The 17,702-nt window shown below is 32.4% G+C and overlaps 1 protein-coding gene across 2 annotated transcripts in view; it reads right to left on the reverse strand.

Moving 5' to 3' along the window:
- LOC105327578 (coiled-coil and C2 domain-containing protein 2A) overlaps positions 1-16,556 on the reverse strand; it is a 31,467-nt gene extending 14,911 nt beyond the window's left edge. Inside the window, exons 1-13 of one of the 2 annotated variants that reach the window (XM_034458790.2) lie at positions 16,327-16,556; positions 13,845-13,920; positions 13,627-13,680; positions 13,121-13,195; positions 10,072-10,354; positions 9,571-9,743; positions 8,727-8,834; positions 4,554-4,631; positions 3,092-3,115; positions 2,522-2,692; positions 2,356-2,386; positions 2,109-2,243; positions 178-320 (exon numbers count right to left, since the gene is read on the reverse strand). In XM_034458790.2, coding sequence (XP_034314681.2) covers positions 178-320; positions 2,109-2,243; positions 2,356-2,386; positions 2,522-2,692; positions 3,092-3,115; positions 4,554-4,631; positions 8,727-8,834; positions 9,571-9,743; positions 10,072-10,354; positions 13,121-13,195; positions 13,627-13,680; positions 13,845-13,920; positions 16,327-16,331 — 1,356 coding nt within the window. In that variant the 5' untranslated portion in view covers positions 16,332-16,556. The remainder of the gene's footprint in view (positions 1-177; positions 321-2,108; positions 2,244-2,355; positions 2,387-2,521; positions 2,693-3,091; positions 3,116-4,553; positions 4,632-8,726; positions 8,835-9,570; positions 9,744-10,071; positions 10,355-13,120; positions 13,196-13,626; positions 13,681-13,844; positions 13,921-16,326) is intronic. The other variant, XM_066065499.1, reaches the window with a different exon arrangement.
- Between the last annotated feature and the right edge of the window lie 1,146 nt (positions 16,557-17,702).

Below are 17,702 nucleotides of genomic sequence, written 5' to 3' on the forward strand. Positions count from 1 at the left end.
TAAAGAACTATATGTATAAGTTCCTGGAAATGATTAAAAAAGATCAATTTCTTTGATATTATGAATTTTTGTTGTTACTCTGCTATAACAATAAAACTGTTATCTAGCTAGTACAATCATGATGTACAAACACTGAATACAAATTGTAAACAATGATTGAACTCTAGAGTTAGTTACATGAAGTTCTTTGATCAGCCTGTTTTCCATCTTGTTGACGTTCCAGCCCGATATCTTGGGTCGCGTTCCGACATAGAACCCCTCATCTTCCAGGAAACGGGGCTGCTTGTCGTGGAGTATCTTCGCCTTTTCTTCAGCATTAACTGGAAGTGTACAACAGAGGGGTCGAAACCAATAGACTGGGCTTCAGGTATGACAATCTCATCATGCTAATGAGATCTATCTATATTTACACGCAATAATCTAATTAAGAATAATTATGATTACAGTATAGTCAATGTCTTTTTTTGTCTTGTGTCTATTCTAAATTTTCCAGGTCTTACTGCCACAGGTCTGTGTTGCATGGTTATTACACAATGCATAGTTACCGGTAATACACAGACTTCACCTGTAGGACAAATAGAGAACCATTGTAATTCCATTGTTTGAATACTTGGCTTGACCTCATCAACAGATTCTAAAATTAATTGAACTTTGTACTCTAACGATGAATAAAACATATCTTTGTCTTTCATACAAAAAAGATACAAAGGAAAGAATTTAAATAATCAGCAAAAAACAAAGCAAGCTTTTTGTGCTCAGCAGGACCTCATATAAGATTCTGAGATCCTGTCTTCATGTCACTTTGTATGATCTGAGTGATTGCATAAACTGAGATACATATAAAAACCAACATGACAATTGCACATGCAGACCTTACATATTTGTCACACAAGATATGCCTAATGACCAAATATGACAAAAATTTGATATTTATATACGCAGTGTATATCTTCAGGTTAAAACAAATAGATGTATTTCATAGATCGATAAAGACAAAATTCAACATCGAAAATTGAAGTATATTTTGATAAAGAGAGATTCCATAGAACCCAACCAATATTTAGTGAACTGATATTGATACTTAGGAACATTATAAAAATCTGAACTGTACAGACCTTACATAAGATACAAAACGAGATATGGTGACTTCTAATTTCACTGATGTACCGGTATTTGTTATAAAATATAGAGACTAAATACAGAGATAAATACAGAGACTACAGTACAGAAAAACATAATAAGAAAATCCTATGTAACGTGCTATCTGATTGGCTAAGGTAATTGTTATACACTGAACCTAAGTTGTAAGTGTTCACAGAGTATAATATATTCAATTTGATCATATGAAATAAATGCATTTGTTTGTCTTGCCATTGGCGGATTTCTATTAAACTCTCAAGATATTAAGACCTCTGGTTGCGACCCGAGACCCGAGATATTATAAACACTTAGGTTTGGAGTTTCCTCCAGAACTTTCCAATCTATGGAAATGACAATTCATATACCGCACTAAAAAATTTTGTTTAAATAATTTTTAAAATGGATTGCCAAATATTCAAAACAATATCGAGGACGAAATGAACAGTAGATTTAAAGGAAGTACATCCTGTCTTAAGAACAATTCAGACACCAACATTCCAACGGCTTTGTCTTTTTCCCAAATAATAATTTTGAACATTTTAAGTGTTTTTCGTTTCAGACTATTACTGAAGACTAAAGTCAATTGCAAACAGTTGCCATCAATATGAAGCATATGCTGAAAAATGCCAGTTTCCTGTTTTCATGATTTTCAAATTCTTTTTATTTATCAGGGTAAACACTTAGAAATGTTGTTATGTGTTAACATGAATAAAGATTCATGCCTACATCAAACTACTTACAACTACACTATATAAATGTGTATGGCATTACTTTTCAATTCAGTACAATATCTTGTTACTTAAAAACAGCACAGTTTGTCTTTATTTTTTTTTCTCGCCCATTGATAGGAAATTTAGTATAAGAAATGAATGGTGATCCAATTTGAGGTATATAGCTTTAGTTTGAACTGTTGCAAACTAGTTTATATTCATATAAATTTGGTAGCTATTCCTTGAGACAATACACACCTGATGTGACAGAGGGATAGTACAGTTTCTCGGCCTCCTTTTTGGCAGTCTCGGGTGTATCATCATATTCAGCTTTCCTCACAGCATAAAAACCATAGCCTTCCTCATCAACATCCTCCATTAAAGGTACTTCATCTACAGTTCATTGATAAGTAATCATTGTGAACAACAATTTTCAAACCAATTAACATCTGGCTTGTAACTTTTTTTTTTTATTTCAACTCTGAAACAAATGATTTCTTAATACCTTCCTCTTTTTCCTTTTTTTTCTTCTTATCCTACAAAATTTAAATACATTTGTGAATGAGAAACCATACTAGTAACATATTAAACATGTGTCTATGTAAAAATTAAACACTTTTGTATCCAAAGTTATATACTTGTATTACATATGTATATGTATAAGCACTCACCTCTTCCCCTTCACCTTCCTCTCCCTCCTCCTCCCCTTCCTTCTTCTCCTCTTCCTCTTCCTTCTCCTCTTCCTCCTTCTCCTCAACTTCTGGCTTTGGCTCCTCTGGTTCTGGCTCAAAGTCATGAGTGAAGAAATCAAATGCCTCCTCAGCAGTTGGCATAAAAACTCCCTATTGAATACATAGAATGTGTTATAGTAACACTACAATTGAAGCATTTCTCCATGGTTCTGTGCAATTTTTTTTCAAATATTTCATTTTCATGGTTAATAATATTAAATACTTTTTTAGAATTATAATGTTCACGTTTGAAATCTTACAAAATAGTTTTTATGGGAAAGAAAGAAGATAGTAATTGCAGGACAAACAGAAATGGAGAGAAGTTTCACTTTATGAATAATTAAATGAGAACAAAGGAAGCCATGTTGTTGAAGCTTTAAGTCATGTGTGCTGGGAAGGTGCCAACACCAGATGCTGACATTGTGATTGAGCAGTGAATTCACGTCAATTTTCTCCAAAATAGCAGTGGGATCAAGTCACATGCAGAACAGCACCTCTCTTTTACCATACCTTGCTTTTAAGCTCCATTCGAAACTATCAGGAAATGAAATTAGGAGTCATTGCCAAGTAAAATTGAACATGAATGAATACTTTTCTCTATGTATTAAATGATGGTTTAAAATTTGGTATGACAAGTCAGCTTAAATCGTGATAAATTTGTATAAAAGTGCTTGCTGAGGAGTTGAATTTGTATAATGCAACTTTCTCAAAGTAAATCACTGTCAATGTCATAACAGATTTGTACTTTTGTATCTCCATCTGTGTATAAATATGGAAAGATAATGGCACATGAATACATATTTAGTAAAATAAAGTAAAAATCCTAAAGTAATTATACTTTGCCTCAGAGAGGGATGTGTCACCCATCAAAATCTGGGCCAATGATGAAGATAAATTGGGGCCATTTTTGACACTTTCTTTGCCCAGTGTTTCGGACATTTTTATTCAGGAACAGTACACTAAACGACTTCAATTCAATGCTGTTAATGGGTGAACATCTAAATACTAGCATGCTATCCAAGACCTTGGTTTTGTGAGCCCCTCCCTTCTTCACAGAGATCAAAAAGAAGCAATTAAAAATGTAATTTTTGGATAACTTTTTTGTGTCCTGAATACTCAATCCCAGTTTGAAAATACCCTTCACAGCTTGTTGTCAAAAGGAACCATGCCATTAAAATTATCAAATAAATAATGTATTTTACCCTCCCTTAATCATATTTACAAAATCATTCTAGGAATAATACAATTAAATCAATATTTGGTGAAAAGGTGCCTAAATTTCCCAGGTAGATAATTCATTTTCTCTCAAATTTGTACTAGATTAGTTGGAATTAATCATATAATTTGACACATATATCACATCAAAATGGGATAATTAATGGGCAAAAACATACAATTTCAAGAGAAAATACACTTTTGCACTGAGTTTTTTCCCAAGGCCAAAAAGCTAAGTGCAGTAATTTGAATACATTGTAATATATGATAGATTATCTCAAACAGAAAACTTGATCCAGGGAGTTGGCTCACACCTCTTCATGACTTTTGACATCTCCACCTCTGAGATTATCATTTGTACAACATTTTAGGGATGTGCACGTTATACACTAAAGCAAAACTGAGCAACATAAATTGGGGGGGGGGGGGGGGGGGGATTATCTAGTACATTTCAAATAAAATAAAATAAATATTAATGTATATTCATCAATTCAACATTTATTTAAAATCTGCAGTTCCTGTTGAAAATTTTAATTCAAATTGTGCATGCTATATTTACAGGTTTAATTTAACAATTACAGATAGGGTTTTTATTACACATAATTCATTCATTACGTCATCATATACATGTTGCAGATGGGTTAATATGCGACTCTTTGAATCTTTTTTGTACTTCTTATGAAAACAACACGATTCTAATATTCTGTCTGACCACAAAATCATAAATCTGTCATTCCCTACAGCCAGATGACATTACCTTTTCTTCAAGAGGCTGTTTTTTTTTCAGTCGAGATTTGAAAGCCCTGGTTTTTTCTTCCAGCTCAGCCTCATCAACCTACAAACGTAGAAATATTTGTTTTTAGTATGACTTCTTCCTGTTATTAATAAATTTACTCATAAAAAAAGTCATTTTTGGAAAATTATTGATGACAAGCAACATGAAGCTATATTTGACACAAAGCATGTCTGAATAGTACATGTGAATTTTACTGCATTCAGAATACAAAAAATACAAAACTTAATTGGGCCTTCCTTAAAAAAAAAGTTTGTTTGGAATTGCTGTCTGGAGGTTTCTAGACCAAGGGGGGAGTGAGGGATTGAACTTTAAGTTTAAATAATTAATATTGGTAAAAAATAAAAACTTCCACATAAAAAAAGTTCTTTATTACATGTTTTTGCTAATAAAATATTATCAGCAGTGGTATTTCAATGAGGTGGGAGGCAATTCCAATCAAACAATAATTTTATTTGGGCTTTGATGAAATATTGGTTTCAATGTCAATGACACACATACCTGGTATATATCATGATCTAGCTAGTTTCTATTTTTTAATAAAGAATTAGTTTATCATTTTATTTAATCAACAAAAAATACAAATAAACATATATAGAGACTTCTTTAGAGAAAAATCTTCAAAAACCTTCCCATTCATCATCATCATAAATCATCATAACTGTACTATACTTGTAGGTCTATTTAATGTTGACCATTTTACTGTCAAAAAATCAAAACAATCTCTCTTTTCTAACACAGTTTTCAATTTTGGTTCAGAAGATAAGGATTTAATTTTTTTCTAAGTTTCATGGACAAATACATTTGAAACCATTGTGAATAACTTAAAAAAAAAACACCTGCAAGCAACTTCATCTAAAAAACATTTTAAGATTGCTAATGAAAATAAATTCTGACCAGTACTTTTCCATCAGTCAATCATGAGAGCTATATAGCAAAAGAACAATTTTTTAAAAAATGGCCCAATCCTTTTCCATGTTTTGAATTTTATTAGCAAGCCATAATTGCTGTGACTAGCAAATAATTTCTACTACAAAAGTGCTCAGGGTCTCTGAGCATCTTACTACATTGTGCAGTACACAAAAATATATGTGATTAATTAGATTTTTTTCTTTAAATTCATTTTCCAAAACTCTCCATATCTAAATGTTATTTAAACGGTACCAGCACAAACAGGAAATCACACAATTACGTAACCAGTAAAACAAAGCTAATTACAGATTAAATTCGAGTTTCCTCATCATTTTTGTTCATAATATTTCTTTCTTTTCTGATTGCATTTCTTCCTTGGTTAAGAAGAGTTCATAGTAATAAAGTAACATGAGAAACATTTTGTGGTCGTGTTACGTAAAAAGCTATGGAGATGAGGGATTGTGCCCTTCGTGGCCTTTGACCTTGTTTGTTACTCCATTTAGAGGATACGTATGCTGTAAAGTATGGCAAAAACAATAACAGTTGATGCAGCATAATTAATTAATTAATTCATTAACATATGACAAAATGCCAAATAAAAAATACCTGATGCATTTAAGAATGAGGAATCATAAGTCTAGCAATGGAATTTTGTGAACGACAGTTATCAAAACTTCTCAACTGAGACCTTTAAGGTAACAAGTCAAATTTCAATACCCAGACTTATTATGGATTTATATTTTCACACTTGGGACAATTCTCACATCTCTTTGTAGTTGATAAAGGATTGTAGGTGTAAAAGCATTATTTTACAGTAAATGTGACAAACTTGCCAATTACTTCAGATTATGGCCAGCCCATGGATGTCAAATCTTTATGAGGTTAATTACAATCCCGATTTTAATGTTCAATTCATGACAAATTTCTTTTTTTCCCCATTAAATCATACACATATCTTTGGACTACTGCACTGGGCTTCAACTCTCAACAGTACAACTCTCTGCTTACCTCATTTTAATATCGTCATTAATTGGAAATACCAGGGCAGTTAAAGATGCACAGATCAAAACCGAGGATGCCTCAACTCGAATTTCAATGCATCAGAATATGATTAACCCTCCCTCAAAATAGAGTCAGCATCAGGAAATAGATCTATAGCTGGGCGGGGATATAAAAAAAACCCCTCATATTTCATATAACTGAGAAATCATCTAGCCAAATTCTCCAATAGAATTTGAAAGGTGCTTAAGTGTAGTGGAATAATACTCCAATTTCTCCATTTTATACCTATCTCTGCAAATCTCTGTTCATATTTAAAATTCACTGCTAATACTGTAAAATCAAATTTATATCCATACAATAAGTGTAGCCCTCCGTTTTAAGATATCACATTTCATTTAAAGAGAGGCATTGGGTATGACTTATGATATCTGATACCCAGGAAATTCAATTTCCTAATTCCTGTTTATTTTTGTGCTCAAATATCTGCAAACCTCACACAGTGCATAGTATGAGCTTTCTTTATACCGCGCCTCAGTTGTCTAATTATCATTCATATAATAACCCACTGCTAAGCTGCATCCCAAATGTAACCAGTGCCTATTTTAACAGCACACGCCCCTAGCCAGCCATTTCACCTCCTCAAATTTCAGTATTTGATCACATTTCTACAAAGCACTGATAATTAGTATTTATTTAAATATCAAAATACTCCAAAGTACGAATGACAAATAAAAATAATCTCCCCAAAAGGAAATCCAAAAGTATTTCTCATAAGACTAACAGGGTTTTTCCTTGCAGAGCTTCCATGATCTAACTGATTTTAACCTTTCAAAATAGAATGTCACCATGAAACACAAATACAAAGTTAACAAAGTTATTTAGGGTCACACAACTGGGCTAACAAAAATATCACAAGCTTCATAAATGTCTGATATATGCACATTGATAAGTGGATCAAAGTTGGGTCTAATTGTCAAATGAATATGTAGATGAAAATGATTCAATGTTTGCACTGGCATAAAATTGAACTTGGAGTCCAAAATATGACAGATTCACTTGTGGAAGCATATTATCTTCTATCTATAATAAATTTATTATTGAAATATTCCAAAAATTCATCACCGTGTGGGTTTCTGTCCTTTTATAAACTTCTTGAAAATTCACTTCATCAAAGGGTACATCAAAGGTTTTACATAGCAGATCAAGATCTGAACTTAATTGACATCATTTCAAATGTTGAAACCAACTTAAAAAAGTAATTAGACTTGTAAATATCTAAAACTAATTTAACATATTTTTATCAGAAGATTAAAACAGAGCACAAATAGATAATTACATAATGAAATGGAATTTAAACGAGAGAAAAATGGCAATAATTATGAGGAGGACGGATGTGGATCTACTACATGTAGACTTTGGTAATTAAAAATGAAACGGCACCTTAATCATTATCACTTTTTGCTTTATTATACAGTCAACTTCCCCAATTATTTGATTCTCCTATGAAAGCTAGTCATGCCCAAGTATCATAAAATTATACAAAAGACAAATGTCTTCCAGACATTTACAACAGATGCACCTTAAATTCAAACATCAAATATCTGAATCTGATTTTTTAGAAAAGTCAGTATTACAAATTTGAATAATGATTTATGGTATTGACTAATCGTTTCCTGTATAATACATGCACAATTCAATTTGTACACAAAATTTCAATGAGTTATCTCTACTTTGCAGGGATATATGACATTCATTTGCATTTTTTTCTTTGGAATGGGATCGGCATTCGTGAGAGAAATCAAGAATTATACATAAAGAAAAATGCTGCACCTCCAGGTTATGTTAAAAATATCAAATGTAAATTCATTGCAAAATTTCCATCTAAAATTTGTTCAAATCAATTTAGATGGTAACTAATCGATTGATTTGGTATAGATTTCACGCCCTCAAGACCAATCCTTCAAGGTTACTTTAAAAATATTAAATGTAAATTTATTTTCAAAGTTTGATAAATTTTTCATCATGTTCAAATCAACTTTGATGTAGACTTAAAGACCAAATTTTAGTTCTATCATTCTATTATGTATTTCAAGCACCAAAATTATATTCTTTAAATCTTGCATGCTAAATAATGGAAATGATTCTGAAATACAATAGAAGTAAAGTGAATTCTGTGATAATACATGTAGTTGTGGGATTCCTATAGATTGATGATTAGTCTACCTCAGGCTGATCAAAGCGTGTCTTTTTCTTGTCCTTGTCACGTTTCAGTTGCCGCTCTTTTTTCTCCTCTTCCTTCTGTTCTTGCTCTGCTTCAGCAGCTGCCTCTTCCTACAAATAACACAGGGAATCATTCTATTAATATTGAATGTCTAAATTCAATGTCATTCAAATGTCTGGATTCTACTGATAACACTTTTTAATTTCTTATCTGATAATGTACTGTTACAGGTAATTTTTTTTTATACGTCTTTATTTCTTTCTGATTATTTTTTTTAACATAGCCATAAACTTAAAATCAAAACATTAAAGCTTTCAACCCAAGGATGCAGTGGTTATGGAGAGGATATCCAAACGTGTAAAAAGTCTACTGAGGGACATATACCAGTAGGCATGCAGAAGACCAAAAGGAATCAGAAAATTAAACTGGAACACTTGGTTCACATGAACTAACAATGTATCATTATGCAAAATTTACATATTTGCTTTATTTTTCATTTAATAGTTTCAATGCAGAATTTATTTTCCTTTTTATTTACACATGTGTGTATCGGGTATATAATTAATGATATACACAGATGTTTAAATCATCAGATTGGCTATCTACGGTCTATTTGCAGACATGAAATTTTGCAATAATAATTTTCAGGTTTAATTTTAAAAAATTTATTTCATTCCCCAAATATGTGAATTGCAGTGCAAAACCTTTCAACAGACAGACAATGATATGTTGTAAATAATAAATAATTGATGAGTGACTAAGAGGTTTTATGTCTTACTTGAGATATAAAGCATACAAGACCTAATGATTAATTCATGGACATGTGTAATATTGTTTTCATTTTACCTTGGCTTTTCTGAGTCTAGCTTTCATGCTAGCCTTGAGACCTCTGGGTGTTTTGACATCTTCCTGGGGCGGTGGTTTGGGTGGCTCTTCTTGGGGTGGGGGGACTGTTTCTGGAGGGGGAGGTGCTTCTTCCTTCTTTGTGGTCTCTTCATCTTCATCTTTCAGTGGTAACACTATGAAACAAAGCAGTATTTCATTTTAACCAAAAACCTAAGTAAGCTTCTACCGGTACCTTCTCCCATATGTTTCTGTTCTTGGAAAAAGAATGTGTACTTTAAAATGAGCATGGGAAGCTTGACAGCACTATGTGATGCATGGTCTGGGATCTTCAATGCATGGCTGTACCATTTTGCAAAAACAACCCTGGGAAAACATTGACATGTAATCAGGTTGAAGAATTCACAACACCTTTAATAAGAGAACAAAATTTTTAAAAAATAAGCTACAATAACTGAGGATTGGAAAACCCAGTCTGTTTTTGGTTGCATAAAGGATTCATACCTTCCTCCTCTTCCACTTTTTCTTTTTTTCTCTTCAGTTTCTTCACTACCGCCTCCTCTGTTTCCAGCTCTGTTGTGGTCTCTGCAAAAGTGACGATGGAATCTGTTGGTTGGCTCTCACCCAGTTCTTCTTCTTCAGTTGGCATGGGAACAGTTCCATCTTCAGTGGCAGATAACTCTGCCTCTTCCTGCCTGATAGTTTCATCCACCTTATCTCTGCTCTGCTGCTTGATGGTTCTAAGTTCTTTAGCAAGATCTTCTTTTGGAGACTTGACTTTGGATAGCTAAAAATCATATACATGAGAAGAATATAAACCAATTTTCCACAGAGGAAAAATCTTTAAATAAGCTACACAAAAATCATTATAAAATTCAGCTTGAAAAAGATTCAAATGTACCAGACTCTGTAATGGCAGAAAGATTTGTTTTGGGATTGAACTTTGTATTTCACTTAATACATACATCTGTATTTAAAGAAATAAAATACATGTACCAATGAAATTTTAACACGGTTTGTCAGAAAGTTTATTGTTTAAACAATGAATTAAAACCCCCATTTTAGATCACAAAAATTATTTGCTTGTACAGTTTATGACTGGAAGCCCATGACCAGTCTCCAATACAATTACTCACAATGGAGCAACTCACTTAACTTTTCTTGATTTCATGATTATTCATTTTTGTCAACTAACTAATAAAACTCAACATGTTATAGGTCTGAAAAGGCAATCAAATGATGAAACCATGCTGCTGTCAACTGGTGGCTGGATGGTTAGTTAATTAATATTATGGATATGATATTTTCAGCCATAAACTATTCAATAGTAAAGAAAAAATCCTAATATGTAAGCTTTAAGATATGCATATTTTCCTTAACTTCCTACATAGCTCTCCTTCTGAAGGAGATTTACACAGTATAAAAATGGCCACCACCATCAAGCCTTCTTAATAGACACATACAAAGCATGAACAGGATTGGTGAGATTTCCTTCACAAAAGTGGGATAAAACAAATTAGAATAATAATTATCAGCATGAATTAATCATGAAAACGAGAAAATTTCATTGAGTTGGCCCAAGGTCAGTTAGCAAATGTGAGACTGACCATGGGTTTCTAACCATGAGTTATGAATAACTTCACTTCCATTTTTCTCAGTAAATACCGTATATATGGTAACCGTATATCCAGTCATTTTCACGACCATCTAATTTTCACAATCTTTTTTTTTTTTTATCACAAAATACTGAATACACAGAAATTATATTCTGTATTAATTTTATAAGAAAAATATAAAATTGCAAAAAAATGACTAATGCAAATTAAAAATACTACCAGTACACATTTTCCCCATTTTCACAAATTTTGTGACAAACGAAAAAAAAAAAAGGATATAGGGTTAATGATAAGGAATTCAACCCATCCAACCAGCTTTAAAAGCCTTAAATTTGAATGAAAAGATAAGAAGGATGCAGTCATTCAGTTGTGCATGGATAACTCCTTGCCGTTGAAGTAAACATCTGCACATTTGGTTGACAGGCTGACAGTCTTCATGCATAGTGATCTAAATTCTTGGAGTAAAATTAAATCTAATGCATTTCAGTAGAAAACTAAAATGTCTAAAATTTCTATTATTAAAATCTTCCGTCACCTAAGGGTCAATCATATAAATAAATAATTAATGTTTTTGGCATAGAGATAAAGCAAATTGGATGATTTTTCAACTTTAACATTCTGATAAATATTTCTTTGACCATACAGAAATTACAATCCTTGACCCATCTTACTCCCCTCTCTGTCATTTGTCTTGATTTTCCTTTATATTTTGCTGTTGTTGCACAGAAGATCCAATGAACTGTTCCTAAATATATTCTGAGGCTGACCTTATTTAATACACAAGCCAAAATTAAATACATTGCCAGGAATCCACACAATAGTTACACAAGGATGCCTATCTACAGTACACCAACGCCTCTGAGCCATACATTACTAAGTCATTAAACGTGAATATTATACTAACTATAACTGAACAATAAATAATGTTCTAATAGAAAAGAAATTAAAATTAGAACTAAGATATGCCTGCAAACTAGAAAATGCAGCTTAATCATCTCTAGGAGTGACATCCCAGGGTTAAAGCTTGCACAAGTGTAACGTTATGGCCTAACTATATTAAGTCAATGACATGTCAAATTGTGATTTACTAAGCTGAATTTTAATTGTGCAATGCAGACGATTTATATGAGGGCCTTGAGAACCAAAGGTTACTACCTATAGTGATGATCAAGACACCACCTGGTGAATTTGATCAAAATCCTTCAAAAAATCATTCGATTGTCATAATGAAGCCTCCTTATTTGATTTATGATGGGTGACTTGACAAACTGGTAAAACAAATGGCGTTAACTGTCGCTGATATAACCACCTTCACCTAAAATTGTTTTCCATATGATGCCTTATTTAAAAAGGGGTCCAATAAAAACATAACTAGGTGGGGAAATATAATTTACAAATTTTACCATAAGTAAATCATGATAAGTACGGTCATTATGAGCAGTAAACAAGTCTGTAGCACTAACTACTTATCCCATCACCAGTGCCAAAATTAATGAGAATACAGGACAATAAATTTTCTTTACACCGACCAATGGCTCTCTTTTGTCAGTATTTCAAATGGAATTTAAGGTTGAAAAATATTTTCCCACAAATATGCCTATCTGAGTGACAGAGCCCATTATCATACAAATGTCTTTAGAACAGTCTGACCCAAGACTAATTAGCTAAAGAAGATATCTACAATTAATATTCATTTCAGAGTCACTCACACTGACAAGCCTATCATACAACACTTTATTTCCTATGTTATTATTATCAACATTATATGTTTACTCATATCAAGTGCTGAATTGGAAAGAGACCCCCCCCCTATCTTTTCTCAAGCATTGCTCAAACTGACACCAGGAAAAATTATGTTTACATAGAAGATTTTGTTCTCAATCTGCTAAACTGCACAAAGAAACCTTATAAAGATTTTACACCCACACATAATTTACCTCTTTTTGTTTGCTCAAATGCTTTGTCTTTAAATCTTTGATGAGAGACTCTGCTTCATGGGTTTCATCTACCTGCTACATAAAAGAAGAAAAAAAATACAAAATCATTATCTCATTGAGTTGAATAATTTATTAATATTAAAAGCAAAAAGAAGCCCACATGCCTTAGTGGTCACCTTAGATTGACAAGTCACAGATCGACTCAGGTGATCATAACATCCTATTTGTACGTCACATAATATAAAGCTGTATCACAGAAATATTCTTACAAGCATATATGCAAAAGAAAAACTCATAAATAAGTTTTCCTTTTACAGATCATTTAAAATCATCAAACTCATGCTATTATTATTCATGAACAAGAACTAAATATTTGATGGCACTGCAGCTGCTGCTATATTGTTATATGATTTATTTCTTCCAACAATAATGGTAGCGGCAAGTCGTAGCTGTCAAAGTTACAGTATAACAGTCTGTAAAACAGATTAAAGTGGACAAAACCTTACCTCCACAGACGACTCCCCTCCACTCTGATGCTGTGCTGCCTCTGCTTCTTCATCCTAAATACGTGTAATTCATTAACATTATATGCAATACACAATTATACCCAAAGAATATGTTAGACTTAAGCTTAATTGATGATGACTTCATAATGAAAATGCTGATCATTTGTTATCCCCACCCTAATCCATAGCCCCCCCCCCCCCCCCCCCCTTGAACTCACCATGCTTGGATTAGTGACACCTGCTTCTTCATCCTCCTCATTTTCAATTAAACGCTTCTTTTTCTTCTTTTTGTCACTACAAAAGAAGAATATTGAATCCAAATAAAATGGTGAACTTGCCCCTGCAAATGAAAATTCTTCAATGACATACATGTACAAAAAAAGTTAGCATTTATTCTGACTGTTAGTTTTTAGTATCTCAGTATTAATAATGTAATTATTTCTTTTCTTTTTATTCAAAGAAATACAGTAATTCCAAATGCCATCCCTGGCCCCTTTTTTGATTCAATACAGTAGGATCCTAATGACATTTTCTCAAAACAAATTCAAGAATTATCTTTTAACTGATGATTGCATGGGTTAATGTCTAAGCATTTTCTGTTTAATATTTAATGAAAATAAAAAATTCAGCTTTAAAGATCCAAACAAGAAATGACATACATGTATCTTAATGCATAGATTTCATTATGCAAGTAATAGAGAGGATAGAACTATTTCTATTCTAGAGAGCAAAATTGACTTAAAATCACTGAATTTAGTTACAAAGAAATGAACAGAACTGTATTGAATTCATATGATTTGGATTATGAGATTTGAAATAATAAATCCCTCACAATGTAAACAATGCATCAGGTGTGATCTTGATGGAATAATTCTGGCATAGTGTAGATCATTATGAACATTTATGGATTAATTTCCAGATTTGAATAAATCATGATAAATACAAACTTTTGTGTACCCCAGTATTTTAACTTTTCAAGTACACAACCCCTACATAAAATGTTTATCAGTTCAGAGCTCATACATACTATAAATTGGGACTTACAAGTGTTATACATCCGCAACAGATTGTTGGAACAGAATTTTGGTTTTTATTATTAATCAGTAAATAAATTCAAGTATTTTTTCATCACTCTTTTTCAAACTGTCATTTACCAATTAACACAGAGACACACTGGGTTCAATCTCTTGATTAAGCTTTCTTAGCTAATTTTCAAACAGTTTGATTAATATATTTGGAAAGAAATTCAGATTCAACTTCAATTCCCCATGTGCAAAGATCATATTTCCATCACTTTTTTTCAAGTTTCTAATGAAGTGTATATATCCCTTTATGTGAAGGACAGTTTAAAAGAAATGTCTAACTAAAGGTTTTCCTTTGACATGAAAATGTTTTCAGAAGCTTGACACACCTAACATTCATCATGTTTTAAGGTTGCATTTCTAAGAATTGCATAGCCAGGAAACTATCGGTATGCATAAATAATATATGTTGCATCTGGAAGACAACAGACATTTATTTAGGAAAATCAAGAAAGAGAACACATGCATTTTGAAAGAATTTACTGGAAAGAGGAATCAGAACTATAAATCATGTGGGATGGCCCATGTGTAGAGTAGAAAAGGGTAAGAAGTCATGCATATATTAAAAAAGGTATGCTTTAATTGTAGAAGAGATGATAACACTAAAATCATCATGTTTCACACAAAAAGTGTGTTGAGATTGATTTTACTCAGTCACATGCTAGCTGCAGATCTGTAGCTCCCATTCTGTGCTAGTTTTGGACTAATTAACCTTATTTATATGCAAAAACAATTACTAGTAGTAACTTTAAATTCTTCATGCAATTAACTACTGATATCATTTCTTAACTTGCCTCAGATTATTTTGGAAACACACTACTGACCTCAGAAAATCAAGTATGTTAAATTTATATCGAGATCGAGAGTCGCCAGTTTTAAATGTAAACAAACTGCACCACTTCATTTTATGGGGCTGATGATGGTGAATAAAAGACTACCAGAGGCAAGTAAAGAGACGATATCAGTAATAAATTGCCTGAAGAATTCAATGGTACTAAATGTTTTCACAGAATTTACATATTAATAAGGTTAATCAGTCCAAATAGCGCACATTTTTGTGCGCAATAAATACCGGGTACACATTTTAAATGGGTGGCACTGTAGTTCCCAGGTTGTTCATTCAAATTTTTTCCTACTGGGAGCTATAGACCTGCAGCTATCACATGCATGCAACTTTTATCAAGAATAAATCAAATGCATAGAATGTTTAGAATAGTTAAGGCAAGATATTTTACATAGATTTGTAAACATTTAGATAAATCAAGAAATTGTGCCCAGAATCAAGACAGAGAAAAAAAAATGTACGTAGTTCAATAGTATGAATTTTTGCAACATATTGCATTAGAAACAATTAAAGAAGACTTGAAAATGTTTCTTTTATCGAATTCTGACCAGTGATTATTCTTTGTGTTTTGGAGAAAGCATGGTACATGTATATACCACTGTGCAGGATTTCAATCATGGATGGATAAATATATATACGTATCAATCTGCTTGCACACAAACACTGACATGTTTCAACAGAGTAAATCAGCAAATACTTTAATATACCATAAACCATTTACCATGAACATCAATTATGGAGGAACGTAAATGTTATTTTTAATCAGCTACTTACGCCATTTGGATGCCAGAGATTTAAGACAGCGTTCGTAGCAACTGCAAGGTATCTGTCCACAGTCTCAATTTTCTGTATGCGTAGATATAAAGAAAAAGTGAAGTATATATCAAAGGATTAGATATATACCATTTTAAAAAGTCTTAAAAGATAAGAGATCGTTGGTGTTTATCATTTTAACATTTTTCACAAGACAAAACTTGAAAACAAAATCGGCGGGTCCAAAAGTACCTCCTTTCACAAAAGAGCTCCGCATTTTTGAACAGTTCATACGTAAGTTGTTTCGATTACCTTGAAAATTACGTTTTCTCTCTCTCTCTCTCTCTCTCTCTCTCTCTCTCTCTCTCTCTCTCTCTCTCTCTCTCTCTCTCTCTCTCTCCCTCTCTCTCTCTCTCTCTCTCTCTCTCTCATTATACTAATTAATAGGAATGAAATTTTATTGAAAAAAAGAATACTCAAAACTATCCACACCCTTCTAAATAAAAACCAACCACAAGCGTTTTCTTAAAGTAAAATCACTTTTCAATATCTTTATTAAAACAATTTATTAAAAATATATTAAGATCCACATGTTCCAATCAAGTAAAGCCCAAACATGCCCTTGATGATGCATTGCTCACAGTTGTACGTGCTCTTTCAGTTCATGGCCTTTAATAATCTTTTTTGTGACATGTTTTGATAAAATCAAGGCGTATTCTTCCGTACCTGTTATAAATCAGATCGATGTTCATTATGACACACAGGTAAATGCCATCGATGTTCCACTTTAGAGAAATTTGGTAGAAGTTAGATTATCACCTCCTTGGTTTTTTGTGTGTATGACTTTGTGTTATCACCATAATGCACTTTTGTACTTTAAGAGATAACAGTTAATTGATGCTGCAATTTTTAACAATTATAACGCTATTCAGTTGATTTTGCTGAACAATAAACCGCAAATAAATAGCGAACAATGCGAGATTTAAACTGCAATCCCCCTTGTCTGTCGTCATTGAAAGTACACGTGTTAACGTTTTAATGTTGGGGGTTTTTTTGGGAGGAGTTTTTTTTTTAAATACTTATATATTTAATTTCTTATCCCTTCCGTGCACTAGAATTAAAGGGACATGGTCACAATTTTGGTCAAATTTTATTTTTATGTTTTTATTAGTTGCGATGCTTTAGAAATGCATTTCTAATTATCAAATAAGATTCGTAGAGTTATAAGCAAGATACAGGGCTCAAAATTCTTTAACATGTAAACAAGGCTCGTGCCCTGTTTTTGTTTACATAGGTTCAATATACCAGTAAAAAAAAACAAATTTCAGCTTAATTGTCCATCTTTTTATTTATTTTAAGCTTAGATAAACAGTTCCTAACGTTTAACACATTTGTTT

This window comes from Magallana gigas, chromosome 7 (assembly GCF_963853765.1).
Source record: "Magallana gigas chromosome 7, xbMagGiga1.1, whole genome shotgun sequence".
In the NCBI taxonomy this organism is placed as follows: Eukaryota; Metazoa; Mollusca; class Bivalvia; order Ostreida; family Ostreidae; genus Magallana; species Magallana gigas.